Genomic DNA, 23,415 nt, shown 5'->3' with positions numbered 1-23,415 from the left:
ACATAACCAAATGAACTGAGAGCAAAAAAACAAAAACAATAAAGTCCCTTGTGAGGGAAGGAGGAATGTTTCACAAAGCCAGGCAAGAAGAGTGAGAAAAAGAGATCAGGAAGACGGGCAGACTCGTAGAGGGAACCTTGAACAAAGGATGTTCACGCAAGTCGGCCATGAGACTGGCATACAAAGTACGCCGGTTTGTGATGTCATGATTGAATGTTACAGCTAAGAAAAAGAATAGAAAGTACTTGGATGCCGTCTCTGACCTTGGCTTATCTGAGAACACAGGCATGGGAGGCAGTGAAGAGAATCATTCCCTAACCACGCTGCCAGCTGCATGGCTCTGTTTTCAGATCAAACCTGTGGCATGGCAGCCCCCAGCTGGCTCACCCATCCTCCTAGCTGCTCCATTCATTCCCCACGTATCCCCGACAGCAAAGGGGGAGGCAGTCTCGAGTCAGGCAGGATCAGCACGGGAAGGCCACTCTCTTTGGGTGCTCAGACCTTGAAGGCCTAAAGCCAACATTATGTTATGGTTCAGACCTTTGGGAGAAAATGCACAAAGGCTCCCACTCTTTGTTCTTGTGGGAATCTTCCAGTTATCCAAGAGCTCCCAAAAAACATCCATCCAACATTCTCATTTCTGGGAGTGCCCTCACTCTGGATATGGGAAGAGGCAGTGAGACCTTAGAATGTGTGACTTTCACTAAATGCTACCTTGATGAAACTGCTTTTAATTTATAAAATGAGGGGACCGATCCTTGCAAGCCCTGCTTCACTGGATTAGTATGAGGAAAGTATTCTGAAATATTTACTGTTCTAGGATTTACAGTCTCCAGAATCAAGAACAATTTCCATTTGGACATCCCGCTGCCAATTCCACAAGATGCTATGAGATGCGATGATAGGCAACGTGTTACTGTGGCCAAAAATTTCATCACCGAGAGGTCAACCTCTGGACATCCATTACTGAGAGGACAACTCAGCATCCAGCCAGGTTGGACCTTGGACAGCAGCCACAGACTGTTACCAGACCCATACTTAAGGTCCTTGTAGCTCAGCGGAACCTGCCAGAGTTCCCGTTTCCCATGCAGAGCCTTCAAAGTTGTATTTGTACTATATGTAATCATACACAATTCCTTAAAAACACAAATACTAAAACTTATCCAGGCCAATGAGGGTTGGATTTTTCAAAACGGTGTCACTGAGAGGTCTTTTCCTCATCCCAATATTGGGAACTTCCTTCAGACTATCAGTTTTTGAATATCCTCATTTGTGGCAAACCTTTACCTTGCAGAAGGGAACCGGATTTAAGAAAAATTATGAGTAATTTGGAGCCAAGACCGATGAAAATAAAATAGGGAGTGAAATGGCAGTTTATATCCAAATGAGGCTTAACTGCAAAATAGTAAGGTTGTTCAAATGGGTTGTGAATTCAACTTCCAAAAGTATTCCATGAAACATCCTAACCAACAGCAGCATCACTGAATAATACAATGAACATCGTGCTGGACTTTGGAAACCAGGAAGACTTGAATTCAAATACTCCCTCAGAAGATGGCTGCATGACCTGGGAACATAGTTACTGAGCCTCTCACTTCCAGTTCCTCACCTTTAAAATGAGGACATTCAACAAGACATCCTCTAAAGCCCCCTATGCTTCTAAGTCTGGTTCTTAAGAGTTTTTTAAGATAACCTTCATCAAGTAAAGTTCTAGTTTGCTTAATTTTTTGAAGTTTCTTTTTTCTCTAACATCTCTTAAGTTTCTATAGATGTAAAAAACAAAAGAAGTAGCCTAATTCCCATTCTCTACCTTGCAGTAGGAACCCTGGCACTCGGCAGTATTCTTCATCTGTTAGTTAAAGGATTTTTTCCCCCCTAAGGCAATTGGGGTTAAGTGACTTGCACAGGGTCACACAGCCAGGAAGTGTTCCGTGTCTGAAGCCAAATATGAACTCAAGTCCTCCTGATTTTAGGGCTAGTGCTCTATCCACTGCGCCACCTAGCTGCCCCCAGAAACTTTAATTTTTAATCTTTGTTACAAGGAATGGATACTGGAAAGAGAAGGGAGGAAGGATATATTAAGAAATTAATAAAAAAAACAAAAAAATCCATAAAAAGCACATTTTTAAATCAAAAAAAAAATTTCTGGGGAAAAAATGTTTGCAATTCAAACCCCACAATTATGTGACTAAAAAAAGATAAGAGATTTAAAAGTGTTTTTTAAAAGCTATAAGGAATCATACAAACACAAAGTACACAAAAATGACAAAACCAGCAAGAACTTTAGAGATCATTTTGTCCAAACCTACTCATCTTATAGGAGAGGAAACAGAATTGTTTTCGAATTCAAAATAGGATTCAGGAATCTGAAGTCAAAAGTTTAGATTCTGGGCACATACATGTGAAGTCCGGGTTAGCTCCCTGGATGCCTTAGAATCAGCCGGAGTCAGGATAAGCAAAAGTCCTTGGTCTTTACTCTTGGTCTTTAGGGGTAGAAGTGAAGGGAATGGACACAAGCTCTCCATGACCTCCCTTCTCCTTGTCTACTGCAAACGCGACTCTGGCTTATTTTATTCCATGCCCTAGTCCCTCCCACAATTCTCTGTATACACCAAAAGATGGAGCCAGCACAGAACAGTGGGAAGGGCCATTTTCTAAGCATATGCTAATAGAGTATTGTCCAATGGGTAAATTAGCCTTAAGTGCGCGGTTGTCTGATTCCAGTGCACCTACTCGGAGTTTCGGGCCTTTACACATACATGAGTATATTTTCAGAGTTCCCCTCCAGTGGGGACTCTGAAATGACAGGGCCTTCCTAAGAACCAGCCCCTCTGCTGAAGGGATTCACTCACCGAGAAGTGCCTGTGGGGGACGTGCTGATTTCATAGACACCTTCTTTGCTAAGGAAAGAAAACAGAAGAAAAATTCTTAGTGTGAGATGATTTTTTACAGGCTTCTAAGTATACATTCAGAAGTTTCAGACAGCCAAAATAGGGAGGAACGGTAGGAGAGAATGCCCCTCCTCTTGCTGAAGGCCAAATGTCCACAATGGACAATATTTACAACCTTCTTAAATAGGAAAATTAGGCATATAAGGCTATGAGGAAAAATAGCACAGTATATCTACCCACATTTTCCTCTTAACTCTTACAGTGTGCTATCTACTCAACATCCAGTCTGTGCTAGACTTATATGAACTGATACTAAGTGAAGTGAGCAGAATCAGAACACCGTACATACGAACAGCAAGAACGTGTGATATTGGACTATGACAGGCTTAGCTCTCCTTGGTAATACAACGATCCAAGATAATTTCAATAGATTTGAGATGGAAAAATGTACAACTCGTATACAGAGAAAGAACTATGCAAACTAAATTCATACTGAAGCATATTATTTTTGTCATTTTTTGTTTTTTATTTCTTGTGGTTCTTTCCATTTTGTTGTGAATTTATTTTCACAACACGACTAATGTAGAAATATCTTTACAATGATTGTGTATATGTATAATCTGTATCAGACTGCTTGCTATCTTGGGGAAGAGGAGGGAAGGGAAGGAGGGAGAAAAAAATTTATAAATTCACAATCTGACAAAAATGAACATTGAAAGTTATCTTTACATGTAATTGGAAAAAAATAAAATACTATTAAATAAAAAAAGTATGTAGCTTATGCACATACAATGGCACCAAGTTTATTCCACTATCATTTTCTCCTATAATGTATAAAGTTCCAGATTTTTCTTGTCTACCAACACCATTAAAAATGGCCCTTTGGCTCTAAGCTGGCTTCTGCAGAGGCTGTCAAGTATGTCTCCAATCCTCCAGTCCTCCAATGTCATTTTAAAATTGTGACAGTTTGAACCAAGAAACAAGGGTAGTTTTAAAGGGTTTGATGTAGAAGGTAACAATGCCTTTTTTTTTAGTTTCTGGAAGAATTAAAAAACAATTTTAATGTAACCTTTCCCTGGGACTGGTGATTCAAAAGCCAAAAAGTTGCCTAATGATGAAAAAAGGCTGCATGCTTTCAACATAGCTATGGCTAGACAGCAAGGCCGGGGGAAATAAACTAGACACAGAATTTTTCAAGTCAGACACAGAAATGGAAAACTAAAACCTTGAGGGCAAATGCCTTACAGGAAACATCAAACTTGGCACTTCTCTAGGGCTGGAGTTCTTCTGAGATCTCAAAAATCTTGCCAAACCTAACCACATGATACGGCAGTGAGGGAACGAGACATAAAACTCTCCCCATTACAGCAGAGACAAGGGGTTAAACAAATGCTCTAGTTCAGGGGTTCTCAAACTACAGCCCTCTGAGAATGTTTATGCAGCCGCCAGGTTCTGGCAAATGGGCTGAGGGGCAGAGACAGAGCGTGAGCTTTTGTTTTTACTATAGTCCGGCCCTCCAGCAGTCTGAGGGACAGCGAACTGGCCCCCTATTTAAAAAGTCTGAGGACCCCTGCTCTAGTTCATAGAACAAGTCACTGACAGAAAAGAACCCATGCAGATAAGGAAAAGGAGGGGTAGAATATCAAGTGTGGATGTGGAGCCTTAGCTCTGACAATCACTAGAGAGATTGGGAAGCACAATTCAGAGCTGTTGGGGTGAGACGCTTTGTAATCCCCAAAGTACTCCAACAACAAAAGTAATTACTACTGTAAATAGATTATCTGGACTTACATTAAGATTTACGGACTAGAAGACCAAAGAGAAAAATGGTCAGTGCTGGAGGACTGTGGGAAGACAAGCACAGGGATGCTCTCAATGAAGCTATGGAAATTAATGTGGAATTATACTGAAAGAGGCCAAAACGTTCATACCCTCTGACCCTGAGATCCCACCGCTAGGCATATAGTACAGAAAGTCCTATATAAACCAAAATATTTGGAGCAATACTTTTTGTAGTCGCCAAGAACTGGAAACTAAATAAGTGCCAACTGATATGGGAATGCTTATGTGAACTGCAATACATGAACATAAAGTAATCATTCATGCACTATAAGAAACTATAAATATGAGAAACATGGAGAGAAGAGATGTAAAGTGAAGTAAAAAGAAACCAGGAAAATAGCAGACACCCACAATGCAACAGTATAAAGTGAGGGAAAAAAAAGAAACTGAATGCTGTGATTATAGTACCAAGTTGCATCCCAAAGAAGAAATGAGAAAATGCAATTTCTTCTCTTAGGACTACAGATGGGGAGGTAGCACAGACTGAAAGACTTGGCTCATGGGTAGGTCAGTTTTGCTGAACTGCCATTAAAAACACTTTTCTCCTTTATTATTTGCCTGGGTGCCCAGGCTCAGCCCCCACAAGCCGGGCTCTCGATCCAGGCCTCCAGCACGGTGTAAAGAAGAATAAGCTGGGCAGAATCCCAGCTGAAGGGAGAGGCGGCGCTTCCACCAGCCTTGCCAAGCTCCCCAACCGGTGGACAGTGGCAGCCTCCAGCTAGTCTGTTATTGCTCACACTCAAACCCGGGCCAGGACCAACAGAACACAAACCAGAAGGAAAAGCAGATGAAAGGAGAAATGAAGAAACTGATGGAACTGACGCAAAGTGCACAGAGCCAGGCAAGGACAGGCCAAATGCTCTACGGTCACTTTTTGGTGATGTCACATAAACATTGTTAAGAAGGAGCTAAAGCTCTTTGAATCTAACAGACTTTTTATTCTTATGCAGCCTGGATAATTGATCTGGAGGCCAAGACACAAAGAATGCTTGTCAATATACCTTTGGCCAGGTGTTTGTTTACATTTAGTAAAGTGTTAGTTTGCTTTTTAATTTGTCTCACTGACTCAGTCTCTCCGAACCATGAACATGCAGCTGGAGCCAGTCCTAAGAAAACAACTAGTCAGTCACAGATTAGAAGGGAAGCAATAAACTGGGAAAACATTTTTGCAGCCAAAGGTTCTGATAAAGGCCTCGTTCTAAAATAGAGAAATGACTCAAATTAATAATAGTTCAAGCCATTCTCCAATTGATAAATAGTCAAAGGATATGAACAGACAATTTTCAGACAAGGAAATTGAAACTACTTCCACTCACATGAAAGAGTGTTCCAAATCACTACTGATCAGAGAAATGCAAATTAAGACCACTCTGAGATACCACTACACACCTGTCAGATTGGCTAAGATGACAGGAACAAATAATGATGAGGGGATGTGGGAAAACTGGGACACTGATACATTGTTGGTGGAGTGGTGAAAGAATCCAGCCATTCTGGAGAGCAATTTGGAACTATGCCCAAAAAATTACCAAATTGTGCATACTGGGGGCAGCTAGGGGGCGCAGTGGATAGAGCACCAGCCCTGAATTCAGGAGGACCCAAGTTCAAATCTGATCTCAGACACTTAACACTTCCTAGCTGTGTGACCCTGGGCAAGTCACTTAACCCCAGCCTCAGGGAAAAAACCAAACAAACAAACAAACTGTGCATATCCTTTGATCCAGCAGTGCTTATATCCCACAGAGATATTGAGGAAGGGAAAGGGATCTGTATGTGCAAGAATGTTTGTGGCAGCCTCAGTTTCCAAGAGGAAGTGGACAACTGCTTGATACCACAAGTAACTCCAGCAGTCAGTCAAAAAGCATTTAGTAAGCACCATCACATGCCAGGTACGGTGCTAAGCCCTAGGAGTACAAGTACAAACAGAAAGAAAGAGTCCCTGCCCTCAAGGAGCTTCCATTCAAATGGGAGGAGACATCAAATCAAAGGATGCTGAAAAGGGGCCCCCCGGAAGGATATGTGGCTCAGGAGCCTAGCAGGCAAAGCATGGGGATGGCCTGGAAAGGGCTGAGACAAGGCTGGCCAGCGGCTCTCCTTAAATGGAAGGTCTGGAGGAGTCCAAATCAGAAGAAGAGGCCAAAATGGCAGAGGATAAACTTCCAATATGTGAATTCCAGGGCTGAGATGGATTTCCAGGATCAAGAAAGACCTGGAACATGGAGGGCAGCAATACCTCATCAAGCTGATGGCCACTGACTGAATCCTAAGGCAGGAAAGCGATTTTGAATATCATAGGATTTTCACACATTTCACCTGCTAGGAAAGTTTTGACCTCTGATGGAAAATTGATCTTTTTTCCTAAATAAATCTTTTCCCCTCATATAGGTGTAAATTGGGGGAATGGGAAAAGGGAGCAAGTGTCCACAACAATTCTTTTAGCTTTTTTTAACGGTACCACTTTCTTTTAACATCCAAAATAAATTCACTTCTACACATAACTCCTTCTCTCTACAGCAAAGAATCGCTTACGTCAAATAAAGAGAAAGGAAAGCTGAGGAATGGCTAAACACACTGGACTACATCAACGCACTAGAACAGCACTCCAAGGTCAAAAAGGAGCTTAGCAAAATCTGCAAGCACATTGTGTCTGAGGATGTACTTCCAGTGACCGCCTGCCTCTGCCATGAAAGCAGGCCTGCCCTGCTGTTGCATAAACCTGCCCCTCAATAGTTCACTGGATCTCTGGTCCATGGGAGCACCAAGGGAGATCCGGAAGCAAACACGTGAGCCACCAAACAGGCAGGTGAGCACCTCCGGCACACCTGAGGATCACGAGAACTCAAGTCTTTTTTCTTTTTTCCCCTAAAACCAGATGAAAACCAAAGTTTCAAAACCAGACTATCTAACCAGAGCTTCCCAAAAGGTGTTATGACTTTGCTATATTTAGCTTATTAGCACCCTGGACTTTGGAGCGTCAAGAAACTTGCCATCTACAGCAAGAAAATGGAGGCCCAGAAATGACCTGTTTGGTCAGAGGTCACTAGAGATCTTTCAACATTCTAGGTGAGTTACCTGCAAAAAGTCAGACCTTGCATTGGACAAAGACAGGGACACACAAGAGAACTAAGAGAACGGTTTCTGTCCCAATTTGCAGGTGCCCAGAATATCAGGGCCAGAAGACACCTTAAAAATCATCTGGTCTGCGCTCTTCATTTTACAGAGAAGGAAAGAGACTTCAGGAAGATGAAGGGGCTTGAGCAGGAGCTCTAAGCCGGTAAGCCAAAGAACCCAGACCTGCACTGAGGCCTTCAGACAGCAAAGGCCTGACCCTCTCCACACCAAGTGCAAACACAGGAGATGCAGGGAAACATAACTGACCGATCTGCCCAGAGGTGAGCTGGAGAGTCCTGACCACCAATCAACTAGGACTGCTCTGGAGGAACAAGGAAGTTCTGAGAATGGACATTTTCTTGCGGCTTTTTAAGCATTCCAAGTCAAGCCAGATCTGATGAACGTCTGACTTTCAGTGTGGTGAGGAGTCAAAACAATCTCCCTCTGCTCCCTCAAAGCAAATGCAAACTCCTTTGGAGACTCCCTTCTGGCTTACTTTCTCTGGAGATCAGAGGAAGTGGGTCAGAAAGGGCCGCACCACAGCCGCGGCCTGCTCCACCACCTTCTTCTTTCTCCATCGCATCAGCAAATGTGGCAAGGCCTCCAAAGGAGCCGCATGAGCACTGCTTCACAAAGCCTCGAGGATGAAAGTACTCAGGGGGGACTGAGGCTGCCATTCGGGGCTGGCCCACCAGACCCAGGTTCTGTGACTCATCAACAGTGGACAGAAAGCAAACTTCTAAACCGGGGCAGCATTCACATGTTCATTCTGCCCCATCAGGCAGCAGGTACTCACTCAATCATTTGTGGGTCTGGGATCCGACGTAAAACCTGCGGAAAACAAAGCAGGGCAGATTTAGAAATCCGTTCTAATGTCCTGAATTCAAAGGTGTTCCTATTTCTGCACAGAAATGTTAGCGTTTATATTGCATCTACTGGAACACTTGGACTATAATCAGAAAGACCTGAGTTTAAATTCACTCTCACTAGCTATATGACTCTGGGCAAGATAGTTAACTGTCTACCTCCATTTCCTCATCTGTAAAATGGGCATAAAAGCAGCATCCCATTCTCAGGCCTTTCATGAGATAATATTTGTGAAAAGCAATTAGTAAAATGCCTGGTACAAAGAAGGAAATACATAAATGTTAACTGTTACCACTGTTGTTGTTATAATATGCCAGGTAGTGTGCTACGTGCTTCTTACAAATATTATCTCATCTGATTCTCACAACCACCCTGTGAAATATCCCCCCTTCACAGCTGAGGAAACGGAGGCAGACAGAGGTGAGTTAAGTGACTTGCCCAGTGTGAGGATGAATTTGAGCTCGGTTTTCCTGAGTCCAAGTTGAGCATCCTGTGCACGGGGCGCCCCCTAGTGCCTCAGTACTTACTCATTACCTACTCCTTACTGAAATGCTCCTCACAGTACTGGGTCCCAAACTACACTAAAAGGGGTGATCATTAGAACAATTTGGTTCTGGTTCAAAGATTCAAGAGGCTGAACAAAAGGAGAGACGAGGTCCACCACGCAGAAGCAAATGAACCAAGCAGCCTCGTGCTCAATAAACCCAAAGAGCCACCTGCTATATTTGACCAAAAATAAATAAATAAAAATAAATTTAAAAAATGATGCATGCTGGAAAAACCAAAGAATAGTCTCGAAGAAATTTAGACCAACACCTCATATCACAAGCCAAGATAAGTTCCAAAGGGATACATGATCTGGATATAAAAGTTCACATCGTTACTTAGGACAAGAAGAAATCTTTCAGATCCGTGGAGAAGGGCAGAATTCATGAACAAGTGAAGGACAGAAAGGATCACAATTTTGATTATTAAAAACTTTTTGCATAAACCAATCTAGGGCAGTTTAAGATTAGAAGGAAAACAGTTAAACGGGAACAAATCTTGGCAGCAACTTTCTTTGAACTAGGTCTCATTTCTAAGACACATGAATGATAAGAGCAAAAGATTTTATATCAAAGGATATGAATACAAGGTCACAAGGGGAAGAAATCCAAGCCATCGATAGCCATGTGAAAAAAAAAAAATCCTCCAAATCACTAATGAGAAATGCAAAGTCATATGACTATAAATTTGGCAAAGGGGACAAAACAGAAAAATAACAAATTTTGGCAAAGGGGAAACAGACACTGTTGCTGGAGTTGTAAATCGTTTCAGCTATTCTGGAAAGGAAGTTGGAATTATACCCAAAAAGTTACTTCTCTCTGCAAACTCTTTTGACCCATCAATCTCACTACTAGGTCTATACCCCAAAGACATCAGGGACTCATGTGTACAAAAATCATCACAGCAGCTTTTTCATAGTATTAACAAACTGAAAACTAAAGGGGGGAGACTACTTATTGGGGAATGGAAAAGCAAATTATGGTACATGAATGTAATGGAATATTACCGAGTCATAAGAAATGACAAAAGGAGAATTTCAGAGCAAACTGGGAAGACTTCCATGAACTAACTGCAGAGTGATGGGAGCAGACTCAGCAAAACAAATTATCTAACACACTGTAAAAAAGAACAACAATGAAAGATTTTAGAACTCCGATCAAAATTACCATGATTCTAGAAGACCAATGATGAAGAATACAACCCCCTTCCTGACCAAGGTGATGGACAACCAAACATGAGGAGTGAGAGGTATTTTTTGACATGGTCAATATGGTGTGTTGATTATAAAGGTTTAAGAGAGTGAGTTTCCACGTAATTTAATCATTTTATTAATAGGGCTAATATGTTATTAATAAAAGGACGGTCATTAGACCAAAGACAATCAGGACGGAGGCTCACAGTTTATATTCTGAAGAGTAGGTATTCAAAGAAGGGCCAAGAGGGGCTCATGTCACCCTTGGCCAAAGAAACCACCTCCATAGTGAGACCACTCCGGCCTTGGGCTCTCTGGACAAAAAGATCTATCTCAGCCCAAGCTAGAAAAGAGAACACGCTTCCCCATCTTAGATCAAATCCCTTATCAGGTTGGGTGAGGAGAGGTAATCCAATCTCATTATCAATAACATCCTTCAAGAGACTGAATTTTTTCCTTTTTTTTTTTTAATCTTTTGAAGAGAACTCTGGATAATCATTTCTCTCACTGGTATCTGTTTGACTTGAGTAGTAAGGGTTTGCTTTGGTTTTCTTTCCCCTAGAGGGAAACAATAAATGCTTGTTAATTGAAATTTATTTAATTTTAAAAAAAAAGAATAAAAATTAAAACTAAAACTCTTATGATCTGAACTCTCATTTTACTATCCCCTTGATGCATGCCGGCGGCTTTCTTGGCAGATGTATTTGTAAAAAGGGATCAGGAGAGAAGTTGAGGAGAAGGGCATTATGCCTCTAATTAATGCTCTTGCTAGCTAACAAGGAGCTCTGTTAAATGACTCCAGTGAAGAGGCTGCAACCAACAACTGAAGCTTTTCCATTACTTGTAGATGTCAATTTTTCACTACAATGGAGAACCTACCAGTTGCCCCTGCTGAACTTGAACCCTGCTCAGTGGGAAAAACATGCAACAACCAAGTCAACAAGCGCTTATGAAGGGCTCGTTATGTACAAAGCTGTGCCAGATGTTGGAGAAACAAAGGAGAAAACCAGAGTGCCTCTCCCGAAGGAGGGGAACAAAGCAAAAGGCCAAATACCAACATGCTAAGGAACCAGGAGAAGTAAATACAAGAGGTAGCAGAGATGGGGGGAGGAGCCCCTTCCACCAGAGAGGGCTTTGTGAAGGACGTGGGACCTTGATGGAAAAAAGACAAAACCACATCTCTAAGGGAAGGTGTCAAGGCATTGAGGGGCCCTTCATCATAGTCCAGGAGCACAGATCACGAATGGCAAAAAAAGCCCTAAAAGATGGTTCCACAGTCCAAGCCCAGGTCATTGCTGGGGTTTTGTTGGCTCAGAGTGGATGCTAATAGCACATCATTTCTGCTTTGGTCAGAAGACCCTTCTCCTCCCAGAGTGACATTTTTTTAAGGGAGAGGCCATCTTTTGCCTCAATTCTCACCTAGCCTTAATTACAGAATGGACACTGCCTCAGACAAAGTGCGCCCTGTTAAAGACCTCAGGGTTAATAAGGCCGAGTCCCCCGCTGCATCCAGGGTATTCTCCTGGTCTGTAGCTGGCCCCTGGACAAGGGAGGCTGATGGCCTTGCCCGGCCCTACATCACTTAAATCCAACTCACTTTCAAGTCAAGACATCACCCTGCAGATGCCGGGTCCTCCTTGAGAAGGAAGAACAAACAGGAGAACAAGTCCGGTCAGAGCAGCAGTGGCGGCAAAGCTGGGACTGGAGGCCAGGTCTGCGCACCTCCCCCACACTGCCGCTGAGCCTCCGTATCCGGTCGCTTCCGCTCACTCACTCACTCCCCAAGCAAAGACTAACTCTTCCCCTGGCCTGTAAGTCCTTCCAAGCCTCGGGGTTCGGGCCATCCCCTTCTAGTGCCTCCTCTCAGACTTCAGAGTTTCCTTGAAAACCACAAATCCGCCTTCCCGGCAGGCGCTGGGCCCTCTCGCTGCCCCCTCACCTCACACCTAACGTGTGCGCCTGTGCCTGGGTCTGGGACTTGGTCTCAGTCTCTCCGGAGCCCGGTGCGGGGCTGTCCACCGCTCCACCAAGGCTTGACTGCTCTGTAGTCCTTTCACTTAACAGTAAATGCCCTTTTTAAAGCTTCCCCTGATTCTGGGAGCCGCGAGGAGCACTGACCTCTTCCTGTGGTTCTTTATACACAAACTGTCTTTCGGGCAGAGGGGACTCGCTTTTCACCCAGCTCTGCCCGCGGCCTTGCTGGAGGGGGCCTTTGGCACCGAGACCTGAAGGGAAGCAAAGAACGAGGTCAGACGAGGGGCACCAGCCCCCAACGGAGCACGAGAACCTCTCCCCCTTTCACAAGGAAGCCCCAAGATCTCCTCAGTGACCCTGGGCCTCCCTGGCAGATGCATGGCTGGGCCCGAGGGGGCGTGTCCTGGAGAGCTCAGGGCAGTGGGGGACAGAGGGCCGGTGACCCCCGCCGCCTCCCACCAAACTACCGCCGCCTCAGGACGGACTGGAGGCATTTCGGGTCGGGGCTTGCCTGGCTTCCCAGCAGCCTGGCCCCTGGCAGGGCCCGCCCAGCCCCCCTGCACTCGGACTCTCCGCCTCTTGTCCTCCATGGCGCTTCCTGCTCTTCCAGGTTTCCGTCAGTTTTCTCCCTGAGGCAAACAAAAAGGTCAGGACACCTCAACCCTCCTCCGTGACCCACTGCCGGGCCCCCCTCTGCCCTCAGGGGCCTTTCACCCACACTCACGGGCCAGGCACGAGGAAGAGGCCCCAGAATGGCAATGGCACCAAGCGCCACTAAAGCGAGGCCACTGTTCAGAGGGGCAGAGGATCCAAGGACATGCTCCCGGAAAGGTGGGCACTGGGCTAGCCCTTGGAGGGGGTTAATCGTGGCCGGCAAGTGGGGTGAGGGGGAGGCCGGAGGCCACATTGTTTGGGGCCCTCCCGTTCTGGGGGGCAGGGGGCGGCCTCCGCCGAGGTGCCAGTTCTGGGAGGTTCGGTGGCTCCCGGATCCATTTTATCACCAAACGACGCTGGCTGGAGCGGCCGAGCATGGCGGCCCGGATTCCCTTCCTCCACACCCGGCAGCCCCACGCCTGTTTCCTGTCACGCCCGTGAGGACAGACCCCAAACTCGGCGCCCACGGCCTGACCCTAACATCCTCCTCAACCCCAAGCTTGCGGCACAACTGGTGCACCAGAAAAAGGAAACGCCCCATCGCTGCCTCAAGACAAATCAACAGCTTAGCGGGCCTCTCTGGGGGAGGGGGAGAACTCCTCTGGGGGCCCATGGTTCTGTAACTGATCATCTCCGGACCGGCCCGGGGGCCTGGATCCGGCAGAACTTCGGACTCTCCTCTGGGGTGAGCAGATCACACCCCAGCCTTAGACACTCACCGGCCCTCTGTCCGGCAGCTGCTGTCCTGCGGGGCGGCTCCAGATGTGAGGGGTACACACAAGGCAGATCCCTGCGAAGAAAAATTGGAGGGAAGGGGCCTGAGAAGGAGAAGGAAAATTCCGGTAAGTCTAAGTTTTAACACATCGCACACATGAATCCGAGGCCAAGGGCCGTCCACCCGGGGTTCTGCCAGAGCAAGGGCGCTTCACTCGTCTATTTCCCATCAAGGTCACCACCACCACACTCCTGTTCTGTCAATATCAGGGCGCTGATTTTTAACTATCTGCTACACCACATCACCAATCCTGTTCTGTCAATATCAGGGCGCTGGGTTTTAACTATGTTACACCACTCGCCACTCCTGTTATTAACAATCCGATAAAGGCAACGCGGCCGCGTGCAAAGGGCGCCAGCTCCACCAGCCCCGACTCTGACCATGGGACGAGTCTCCCGCCTCAGGCAGCTTTCTAAGGCTGCAAAATGTCTTCCTGCCGGTTCTGGGTTCAAATCCGGACTGCACCCCATGTCGCGGGGTTAACCTGGGCAAGTCACGGGGCCTCAAGTTTCCGACTGCAAACAAGCCCCCCGGGGCCCTCCCAACTAACTGTTAAACTCGGCGGGGCCCCATCCCCCATGGCGTCCCGGGCACAGGCCTCCCCGCCCCCCAAGCGGTGGAGTTCACTGAGAAATTTAAAGTTTGCAAAGAACCCGACTGAGTCTCTCAGCACCCCGGGGGCAGGAGGCAGTTGTCAACATTCCCATTCTACAGAAGGCAAAACAGAGGCCGGGTGACATCGGGCGCAGACTGCGAGCTGGGCCCCCGCAGTGGGATACACGGCTGCAGAAAGCATCCTCGGGCCTGGAGCAGCCTGTGAGCTAACGGGGAGGGGGCCCTGGGGCCCAGCCGTATCCAATTTGTCGGAGGGGATGCTGAGGTCCGGTGGTTCTCCCCGGCTCACAGAGGACGTCCCTCCTCCCTCCACACGGGGGCCCCGGGACCGAGGGCTCACGCCTAGTTTTACAGATGAGGAAACTGAGGCTCGGCTGGGAATGCAGGAATTGCTACGGTCCGGGTTCCCTCTCATCCCCATCAGCACAATTCATCCCCCGGGCCCCCGGGGCGGCAAGACCCGGCCCGAGCGGGGAGGCCCCGCGAGCCGCACGAGACCCTCGGACACCCACCGGCCCCTTCCGGGAACTTCCGGCCGACCCCGCCGGCGCTTCAGCCGCTTCCGGTGCCGGAGCAGGTGCAGGGACGCGACTACGCGCGTCCGGGCGGCAACCGCTTCCTTGGATCTAGACGGGCCGCCCAGAGGGAGGAGCGGCCGGGAAAGTGGGAGGAGCCAGGAGGGGAGGGAGGAGCCAGACCGGGAATCGAAGGGAAGGAAGAAATCTAGTAAAGCAAGGAAGAGGAGGGAAAGGGGAGCCAAGAGGGGAGGGAGGGAGAGAGGAAAGGAGAAGAAATTAGATAAGGGAGAGAGAAGTGAGGGGAGAAGAGATAGGGGAGGGGCCAGCAGGGGGAGGAGCCAAGAGGGGAGGGAGGGAGAGAGGAAGGGAGAGGGAAGTGAGGGGGAGAAGAGATAGGGGAGGGGCCAGCAGGGGGAGGAGCCAAGAGGAGAGGGAGGGAGAGAGGAAGGGAGAGGGAAGTGAGGGGAGAAGAGATAGGGGAGGGGCCAGCAGGGGGAGGAGCCAAGAGGGGAAGGAGAGAGAGAGAAAAGGAGAAATTAGATAAGTGAGAGGGAAGTAAGGGGAGAAGAGATAGGGGAGGGGCCAGCAGGGGGAGGAGCCAAGAGGGGAGGGAGGGAGAGAGGAAGGGAGAGGGAAGTGAGGGGGAGAAGAGATAGGGGAGGGGCCAGCAGGGGGAGGAGCCAAGAGGGGAGGGAGGGAGAGAGGAAGGGAGAGGGAAGTGAGGGGAGAAGAGATAGGGGAGGGGCCAGCAGGGGGAGGAGCCAAGAGGGGAGGGAGGGAGAGAGGAAGGGAGAGGGAAGTGAGGGGAGAAGAGATAGGGGAGGGGCCAGCAGGGGGAGGAGCCAAGAGGGGAAGGAGAGAGAGAGAAAAGGAGAAATTAGATAAGTGAGAGGGAAGTAAGGGGAGGAGAGAAAAAAGGGAGGGGCCAGCAGGGGGAGGAGCCAGGGATTGGAGGGAGGAGGTGGAGGAGGCAAGCAGGTTAAGTGACATGCTCAGGGTCCTACCGCTAATGCACGTCTAAGGCCAGCTTGGAACCCCAGGCCCTGCTCCATCCCCTGAGCCACCCAGCTGCCTCTTATTTGACACAGTGAAAAACACTGTGAGGAGGGTCTGTGGCTTTAGCAGCCTGCCCAAAGCGTCCATGACTCAGGTTAAGCCCAGAACATGACAGGGAAGGTCCCCCTTCTGAACCCGGGAAAAGCCCAAGGCAGGGAGCGCTCTGCCCTGGACTGGGGGTCGCGCCTGCTTTGATGACCCCGTACTTTTAGGGGTCAGCCAGACTTCCCCCTGCCTCCAGGATCTCTCCTTCCTGGGGCTCAAGGGCCCGGCCCCACCAAGCTCCCGTTGCTGAAGCCCGGCTCTGCTCACGCCCCTTTACAGGCAAGGGGCACTGCCACCTACTCTGCTGCCGAGGGACCCCTGGGTCTTGCCCTCCACTGTGTCCACTACTCCCCGCGGGTCTCTCCCGTTCAGAGCGGGAGCCGTGGGGCTGGATCCCTGCTGCTTTCCCAGGCTTGTGCTCAGTAGTTAGCCAGGGGTTGGGCACACACCAAGCACTTGATAAATAACTATGCCATTCACCACTCTGAACATTTAAACAAAAGTAGTCTTCAACAACCCCTGAAAACCATGGTCTGAAGCAGTGGAAAGTCATCCACAGGGTGAGGGTGGGCCGGAGCACCTCGGGGATAAAGAAGGGACCAGCATGTGGAAAAGAGAGTGGCCCGCACGTGGTCAGACGGGGGCAGGAGGGCCGGGAGCCTGCATGCTCTGGAGAGGGCGCGCTGTGGAGCTGCAGGAAGAGCCTGGCGCTCTGGGATGATCCCGGTAGAGGATTTTATTGGAGGGCTTGGGAGGGGAGGGGCAGTTAGCCAGAACAAGGGTGCAAGGACGGGCTGTGGTCTGCCCAGGAAAGAGGGCCCATCCGTGGGGTCACAGGCCCATTGTAGGCACATCCTTCCTATCCTACTTAATTCCTCTGAAAAGTCTAGCGACTGAAGGGTCATGTGCACCTCTCATTTTACAGATGAGAAAGGACCGGGACACTCATTTCCTTCATCTGTAAAATACCTGCGCCGTGCAGATAGTGGTGGACGTAAGCACTTACCAAAATATCTTGGAGACACTCTATTTCCCAGAGCTTGCCGTAACAGTGATCCTTTGCACCCAGGATGAAATCACCTTCTGGTCCAGCCCCAAGTGTTCAATGAGCTCACCTTAGTTTCCAGCCGTCACATATTGACAATCCCTGTTCCTTGTCACTGACAAGTTCCCATCCCAGAACTCTGGTTCCGTGCTCCGCAGGGTGGGCAAGACCCCTGAAACCTGGAGATAATGGCCGTTCCCATAAGAACAATCTCAAGCTCTGTTGTGGGCCAACCCCGTGCATCAGCAAAGTCAAGCTCTCCTTCTGAGGAAGTGGGCTTCCACCTGCAGATGCCATTTTCACTATTCCAAAATTAATTAAGCTTCTGTTGGGGTCCTGACTCTCCTACCTCTAGCCTGCTTTGTGAGGCTCCAGACCCCCACAGGTTGGAGCCAGCTCCAATCCAGTTGACGCTTTTAATACCACAGAAATGGATATTATTATTATTTTTGTAATCCCTCAGTGGTGGAGGTAGGACGGGGCACATGGATCTGTTCTCCCCGATACAGTTGGAAGAAGCAAGTTTAAATTTTATTCAATTAAATTCAACAAACATTCAGTAATCTCTATTCTGCTTAAAGTGCTAAAGACACAAAGTTTAAAAATATTGATGATGATGATGGGGGTCGGGGGGAGACAGGTAATAGGCACCGGTAAATCAATACAAATAAAAAAAATACCGAGGTTAGGGGGAACACTAGGAAATGGGAGACAAGAAGGGACCTCATATAGAAAGGGCGAAATCAATCTTTCTTCCAAATGTTTTTTCCCTTCTCTCCCTCCATCTTCAAGTCAGAAGCAACCTGATATAGGTTATGCATGTACAATCATATTAATCATATTTCCACATTAGTCATGTTGGGAAAGAATTGGAACAAAAGGGAAAACCACAAAAAAGGGCAAACAGTCCGCTTTGATCTACATTCAGACTCCCTAGTTGAAAGGGCTGAGTTTCAAAAGCAGCTAGGGATTCCAAGAGATAAAGGTAGAAGGAGAAAGAACATGAGGCAGAGGGGAACAGTCTGTCCCAAAGCAGAGGCAGAAAATTCTACACTGTGTATTTATTGGGAACAACACTGCGACGGAATATCAACTGCACAAAGAAAAGTAACATTTCATCAGCCTGAAAAGATAGCTTTTCAGGCTGATGAAACATTACTTTATAAGGCTTTATCTTTAAAACGTGAATTTTTTTATTACAAAGGCTATAGGGAGTCAGTCAGTAAAGCTTCTAGAGCGGGATCTACACATTAGGAATATCATTTTGGACAAAGTGGTGAGGGAGAGAGTCAGAAAGTATGAAGGCCGCCTGAAAATGGCCTCCTTCACCTGGAAATAATTAGTCTCTGGCCTTCAACTCTGAGGCAAGTTCCATTTGAAGGAGTCAGTGGTCAACAAGATGAGCCTCCAGCATGTGGGGGTGGGGAGAACATAGACAAGTCCTACTGCGAAGTTCCAGTTTTCAGAACTTGTCTCAGTGACAAAATTACAAATTCTACAGTCCACGGGGCATCAGCTAAGTATTCATTGTGAATTCTCTAAACCACAGTAATTGCTTTGGGTAGACCTTGAGTTATAATGGATTTCATTTATAAAGTGGGAAAAATACTACTTTTTATCCAAGTTCGGGGGTAGGAAATTATATAGTAATAGCAACATGAGGATAACTCAATTATTTTAAAACCAGTTACTCTTTTGCGTCCTACCAAGGCACAAACTATGGTTTTTTTTGTGAAAAGACTACCTAATGTTTATGTACTCGAAATCCAGTTCCAGGGAACTCAAAGGGCTTTAGAGACTTATTGATATGGTGACTTGTAATAATCCAACTGACTTTCCAGAGGAGGGAGCCATCTTCTTCAGAATTGCACCGTATAAAAGGAGTGACATCCACAATGGCTATTGAGACCGACCTCCTGGCTGTTCCCTGCCATCCTCTGGGCGTTTCCACCTGCTGTCCCCCAAATCTGTACCTTCCCTTTAATCTCCACCTTCTGGTTTGTGTCCAGTTCCATCCAAAGTCCTGCTAAAAGAAGCCTTTCCTGATCCTCTTAATGACAGTGCCCCCCTCTGTTGGTTAACTGTGGTTTATCTTATTCCATCTATACAGAGCACTGTGCATGTCACCTTCCCTACTGGCTTGTGCACTGTTGAAGACTGTGACTATGTTTTGCCTTTATTTGTATTCTCAAAACTTAGCAGTGCCCGGCATGCAAGTTTCTTAGTAAAAGCGTGTTGACAATTCCAAAGGATTCATGATGGAAAATGCCTTCCATCTTCAGAGAGAGAACCGATGAACTTGGAGCACATAATGAAGCATACTTTTTCTGTTTCTTTTTCTTGGTGTTTGTTTTGTTTTGCAACATGACTAATTATGGAAATGTTCTGCACTTTACATGTGTAATCAATATATTGCTTTCCTTCTCAAGGAATAAGGAGGAGCTCATTTGGAACTCAGAATTTTGAAAAGTGAATGTTAAAATGTTTTTAATGTTATCAGGAAATGTTTTGAAATAACTATCATCTATATATTTTTAATGCTTGTTGATTTGACTTGGATAACAAGTACTTAGTATGGAAAATATCCTTTTTCAATTCAATTCAACACATCACTTAGGTACTTATGGGCTGTCTCAATTGGGGAATGGCTGAATAAGTTGAGCTAAGTGAATATAATGGAAATCTACTGTGCTCTAAGAAATGTCAAGCAGGCAGATTTTGAAAAAACCTATAAAGATTTGCACCAACGGATACAAAGCGCAAGGGGCAGAAGCAGGAGAGCATTGTACACTGTAATAGCAACATTGCATATGATTAATTGCAAATGATTTAGATACTCTCAGCAATATGATGATCCAAGAAATGCTATTCACATTCAGAGAAAGAACTGATGGAATGAATCTGAATGCAGATTGAAGCATTCTATTTTCACTTTTTAGAAAGAAAGGTGATGGAAGGAGGAAGAAAATTCAGAACTCAAATTTTTTTTAAATGAATGTTAAAATTTGACTTTATGTGTAATCGAAAAAAAATACTACTATTAAAGTACCTATGGGCAGGACATATAAAACTAGGTTTTTGGGGATCGATCCAAAAAAAAGGGAAAGAATAATTGCCCTCAACAATGGCATTCTAGGAATGGATACAGCTGATGAATAAATGTATACAGATGAGTAAATGCAAAGTATTCTTTAGTATCTTTTCCTCCTTTAAAGATGAGGAAATCAAAGCTAAGAGATTTGCCTAGAATTGCAAGACAAGTAAGTGTCCAAAGTGGGATTTGGCTCCAAGGCTCCATTACACTACATTGCCTCTGGATAGCTTAATATCTGAGGATTTTGTAGATCAGTTATTTTCAGTCATGTCTAACTCTTGGAGTTTTCTTGGCAGATACTGGATTTCTTTCTCCAGCTCATTTTAAGATGAGGAAACTGAGGCAAACAGTGAAGTGACTTGTGCAGGATCATACAGCTAGTCAGTTTCTGAGGCCAGATTTGAATTCAGGCAGTTTTGCTGATTCTGGCCTACCGTTCTATCCATTGCATCACCTACCTGCCCATATCTGGAAATACCAAAACAAAATAAAAAACAGCACCTGAAGGGATACAATATATAAATAAAATAGCCAGTTATCTGGCGCTATGGGTAGAGTATTAAATTTGCTATCAGGAAGGCACAAGTTCAAATTCTACCTTTGACACTTACAGACTGTGGAACCTGGGCAAGTAATATAAACTGCCTTAGTTTCCCCATCTGTAAAATGGGGATGATGATAACACCTACTTCCCACAGCTACTGTGAGGATCAGTGAGATAAAACACCTAAAGTATTTGCAAATTTTAAAGTGGCATATAAATGCTAACTGCTTTATCGTTGTTAATATAGTATTAGACGGGCACACATGACAAATCAAGGAGAAGAGAGGTACATCCAATTATGAGAACCAGAACCAGAATTTCCCAAAGGAGATGGACCATGAAATAAGTCTTGAAAGAAGCTAGGAATTCTAAGACGCAGCGATGACAATGGAGTACATTCCAGAAAGGTGGGACAGGAAATGGAGTGCTGGGTTCAGAAAACGTGTGTGGCTGGAAGGCAGCGTGTGGAAAGGGACAGAAGTAAAACACTTCCAGAAAGGAAGGTTGGAGCTAGTTTGTGAAGACCATCATTGGTCTTCCATGTTTGCTAACTTTTGACCCACCAGCTGATAAGCCAAGGAATGAGGAGATACGGGCAACTAGTCTGTATTTCAATCCACATTTATTAGCACCTTGTGTTGTGTTAGACACTGTGCTAAGTCCCGGTCCTCATGAAGCTCAGAGCCTGGTGGGAGAATTACTGTGCAATGAAAGCAGACTTCTAGTTTGCACAACTGATCAGAGCAGTGATGGAGCTCTGAGATCCTTGGGGGACTTCCCAGACAAACTACAGCTGTTTCCTTACTGCAAACAAAGGAAACAGTACACCTGAGCCATGCAATACCCTATGAAGGAATCACGATGCCCCCAGTTTTTAATGAATCAGCCTCCCAGCCCTTCTAGTATGGAAAGCAGCAGGACAAAGGAAAGTTGCTTCCAGACTGACAGAACAGAACTGGGGCTGGAAAGGGCTTTAGAGATCACCCAGGCCATCCCTTTCATTTTACAGAAGGAGTAAACAGAGGTCCAGACCTGCCTGAGGCCACATGCCAGAACCCAAATCCACAAACCCTTTAGATTTCAAAGTCAGCACTCTTTCCATTCCCCCACAGTGCTTTTTACTGTAGATTATAGGAGGCATGACCATAATTTAAGCATCAAGAAAATCGAATCTCTGCTCCATGGGCAACAATCTGCATCTTCTTAAAAGAGAAGACTTCAGATGGTACCCAGTAAGCAGCTGATGCTCTGGGAGCAGCGCTGGTGGTGGTGACTTGGGCACAGAAGGCTGGGCACCACGGACAGCTCCTGGGAAGGAGGGTTTCTTCTTCAGGAAGCAGAACCCTTTCAGTTTTCGGCTTGATGGTCATTGAAGTTGTAGGATAAAAAGCATCAGTCAGAGACCAGGCGGTTTGGGCGAGTTGTGTTTGTGAAACAAGACCACCACAAACAGACTGAGGTGGCCACAAGCAGCATTTTATTCAGCCCCGCTGTGGGCCAGGCAGGCCCCACCCTGGGTGAGTGGGACACAAAGACAAAGACTTTATAGAGTTTTAAGAAGACTTTACAGAGGCCTGCACAAACTGCAGAGGGGTGGGGTCTCCCTTCCTCTACCCCCAGCCCCAACTACCCAGTACCACTGGACTCAATCAACCGCTCACCTTAGAAGGGTTAAAATTGCAGTCCTATCCAGGTTGCTTTTTAGCAAGCACAACTCAGACAATACAAATAATGCATCATAATTATAAAAGCAGGAGAGGGTCAGTTTTTTGGCCCCGATGAAGCCTTTTCGGTCCCTAGCCAGGTGTCTAGTTCTGTGAGTTAGTAAGCAGTTCTCTGGCAATCTGCCCTGCACTCTGTCCCCTTTCCCCCACTCCCCCCCCCCAAGCCTGATTCTGTTTTATTTTTTCTAAGAAAGGATTCCCCATGGAATGAGATAAGCCCTTATTTGAAGTTCTGACTTGGTCCAATTGGCATCAAGTAAGCAATCCAAGGCAGAAGCCCCTGGAAATAAATATTACTTTCTCCTCAAACCCAAAAGCATTTAGTCTGGTTACAAAATTAAAAAGTGATAACTGGAGGGTTGCCAGAACACGAGGATACGTTGGACCATCTGCTGGAGATCCTCGTCGGGATCACTTAGCTTAAGTTTTCTTGGCCTTCTTCAGTTGGCGAGCTCGCAGGCCCTTGTTTACAGACATTGCAATTTTCATGGAAAGCCATGAAGGCATCAGTGAGAAGATCCAACCCTAGGGAGGAAAGAGAAAGAAGGTTCTAAGCTTTCAAAGGCCATTTGGATTTTTATAACACCATTCACAGGACACACAAAATTATCAAGAACTCAAGCAGTAGGGGGAGGATAAGGTTGCCTTAGCGAGCCCAGACCATGGAATTCTGGGCTTCACAGGGCCTGCATGCCTGCCCTGTTCTAAACCCATCCTCCACACTTTGAGGATCTCCCTGGGGTGGCTTCCGAAAACTCCCACTAGCAGACTGATTTCTCTCTCTGAAGGGGCCTTTCTGACCCTGTGGGGCTGTCCCAAGCACCGCCTTTCAGCCATCCTAGTGCCGTTCTGACCACTGACACAGAGTCTAAGCCCGGGCCTCCCTGGGCAGGTTTCCCACCTCAGTAGCACCTGCCAGGGC

General features: G+C 46.5%; 2 protein-coding genes across 7 annotated transcripts in view; both read right to left on the bottom strand.

Annotated features, from left to right (window-relative positions):
- The window catches only part of ALKBH3 (alkB homolog 3, alpha-ketoglutarate dependent dioxygenase), a 44,584-nt gene extending 29,468 nt beyond the window's left edge, over positions 1 to 15,116 (bottom strand). For 2 of the 6 annotated variants that reach the window (XR_012483439.1, XM_074274986.1), the window contains exons 1-6: positions 14,980 to 15,116; positions 13,797 to 13,895; positions 12,935 to 13,052; positions 12,568 to 12,674; positions 8,641 to 8,675; positions 2,853 to 2,900 (exon numbers count right to left, since the gene is read on the bottom strand). Coding sequence is in view for 5 of the 6 variants with exons in the window: in XM_074274986.1 (XP_074131087.1) it covers positions 2,853 to 2,900; positions 8,641 to 8,675; positions 12,568 to 12,674; positions 12,935 to 13,013 (269 nt within the window). In the remaining variant the exon portion in view is untranslated. The other 4 variants (XM_074274989.1, XM_074274987.1, XM_074274990.1 and 1 more) reach the window with 4 other exon arrangements.
- A 7,108-nt stretch (positions 15,117 to 22,224) lies between these two features.
- The window catches only part of HSD17B12 (hydroxysteroid 17-beta dehydrogenase 12), a 123,123-nt gene continuing 121,932 nt past the window's right edge, over positions 22,225 to 23,415 (bottom strand). The window contains exon 11 of the mRNA XM_074274977.1: positions 22,225 to 23,018. Within this exon, the coding sequence (XP_074131078.1) occupies positions 22,914 to 23,018 (105 nt within the window). The 3' untranslated portion in view covers positions 22,225 to 22,913. The remainder of the gene's footprint in view (positions 23,019 to 23,415) is intronic.

Source organism: Sminthopsis crassicaudata, chromosome 6 (assembly GCF_048593235.1).
Source record: "Sminthopsis crassicaudata isolate SCR6 chromosome 6, ASM4859323v1, whole genome shotgun sequence".
NCBI classification, from domain to species: domain Eukaryota; kingdom Metazoa; phylum Chordata; class Mammalia; order Dasyuromorphia; family Dasyuridae; genus Sminthopsis; species Sminthopsis crassicaudata.
This window is presented reverse-complemented; position numbering and strand designations above follow the sequence as displayed.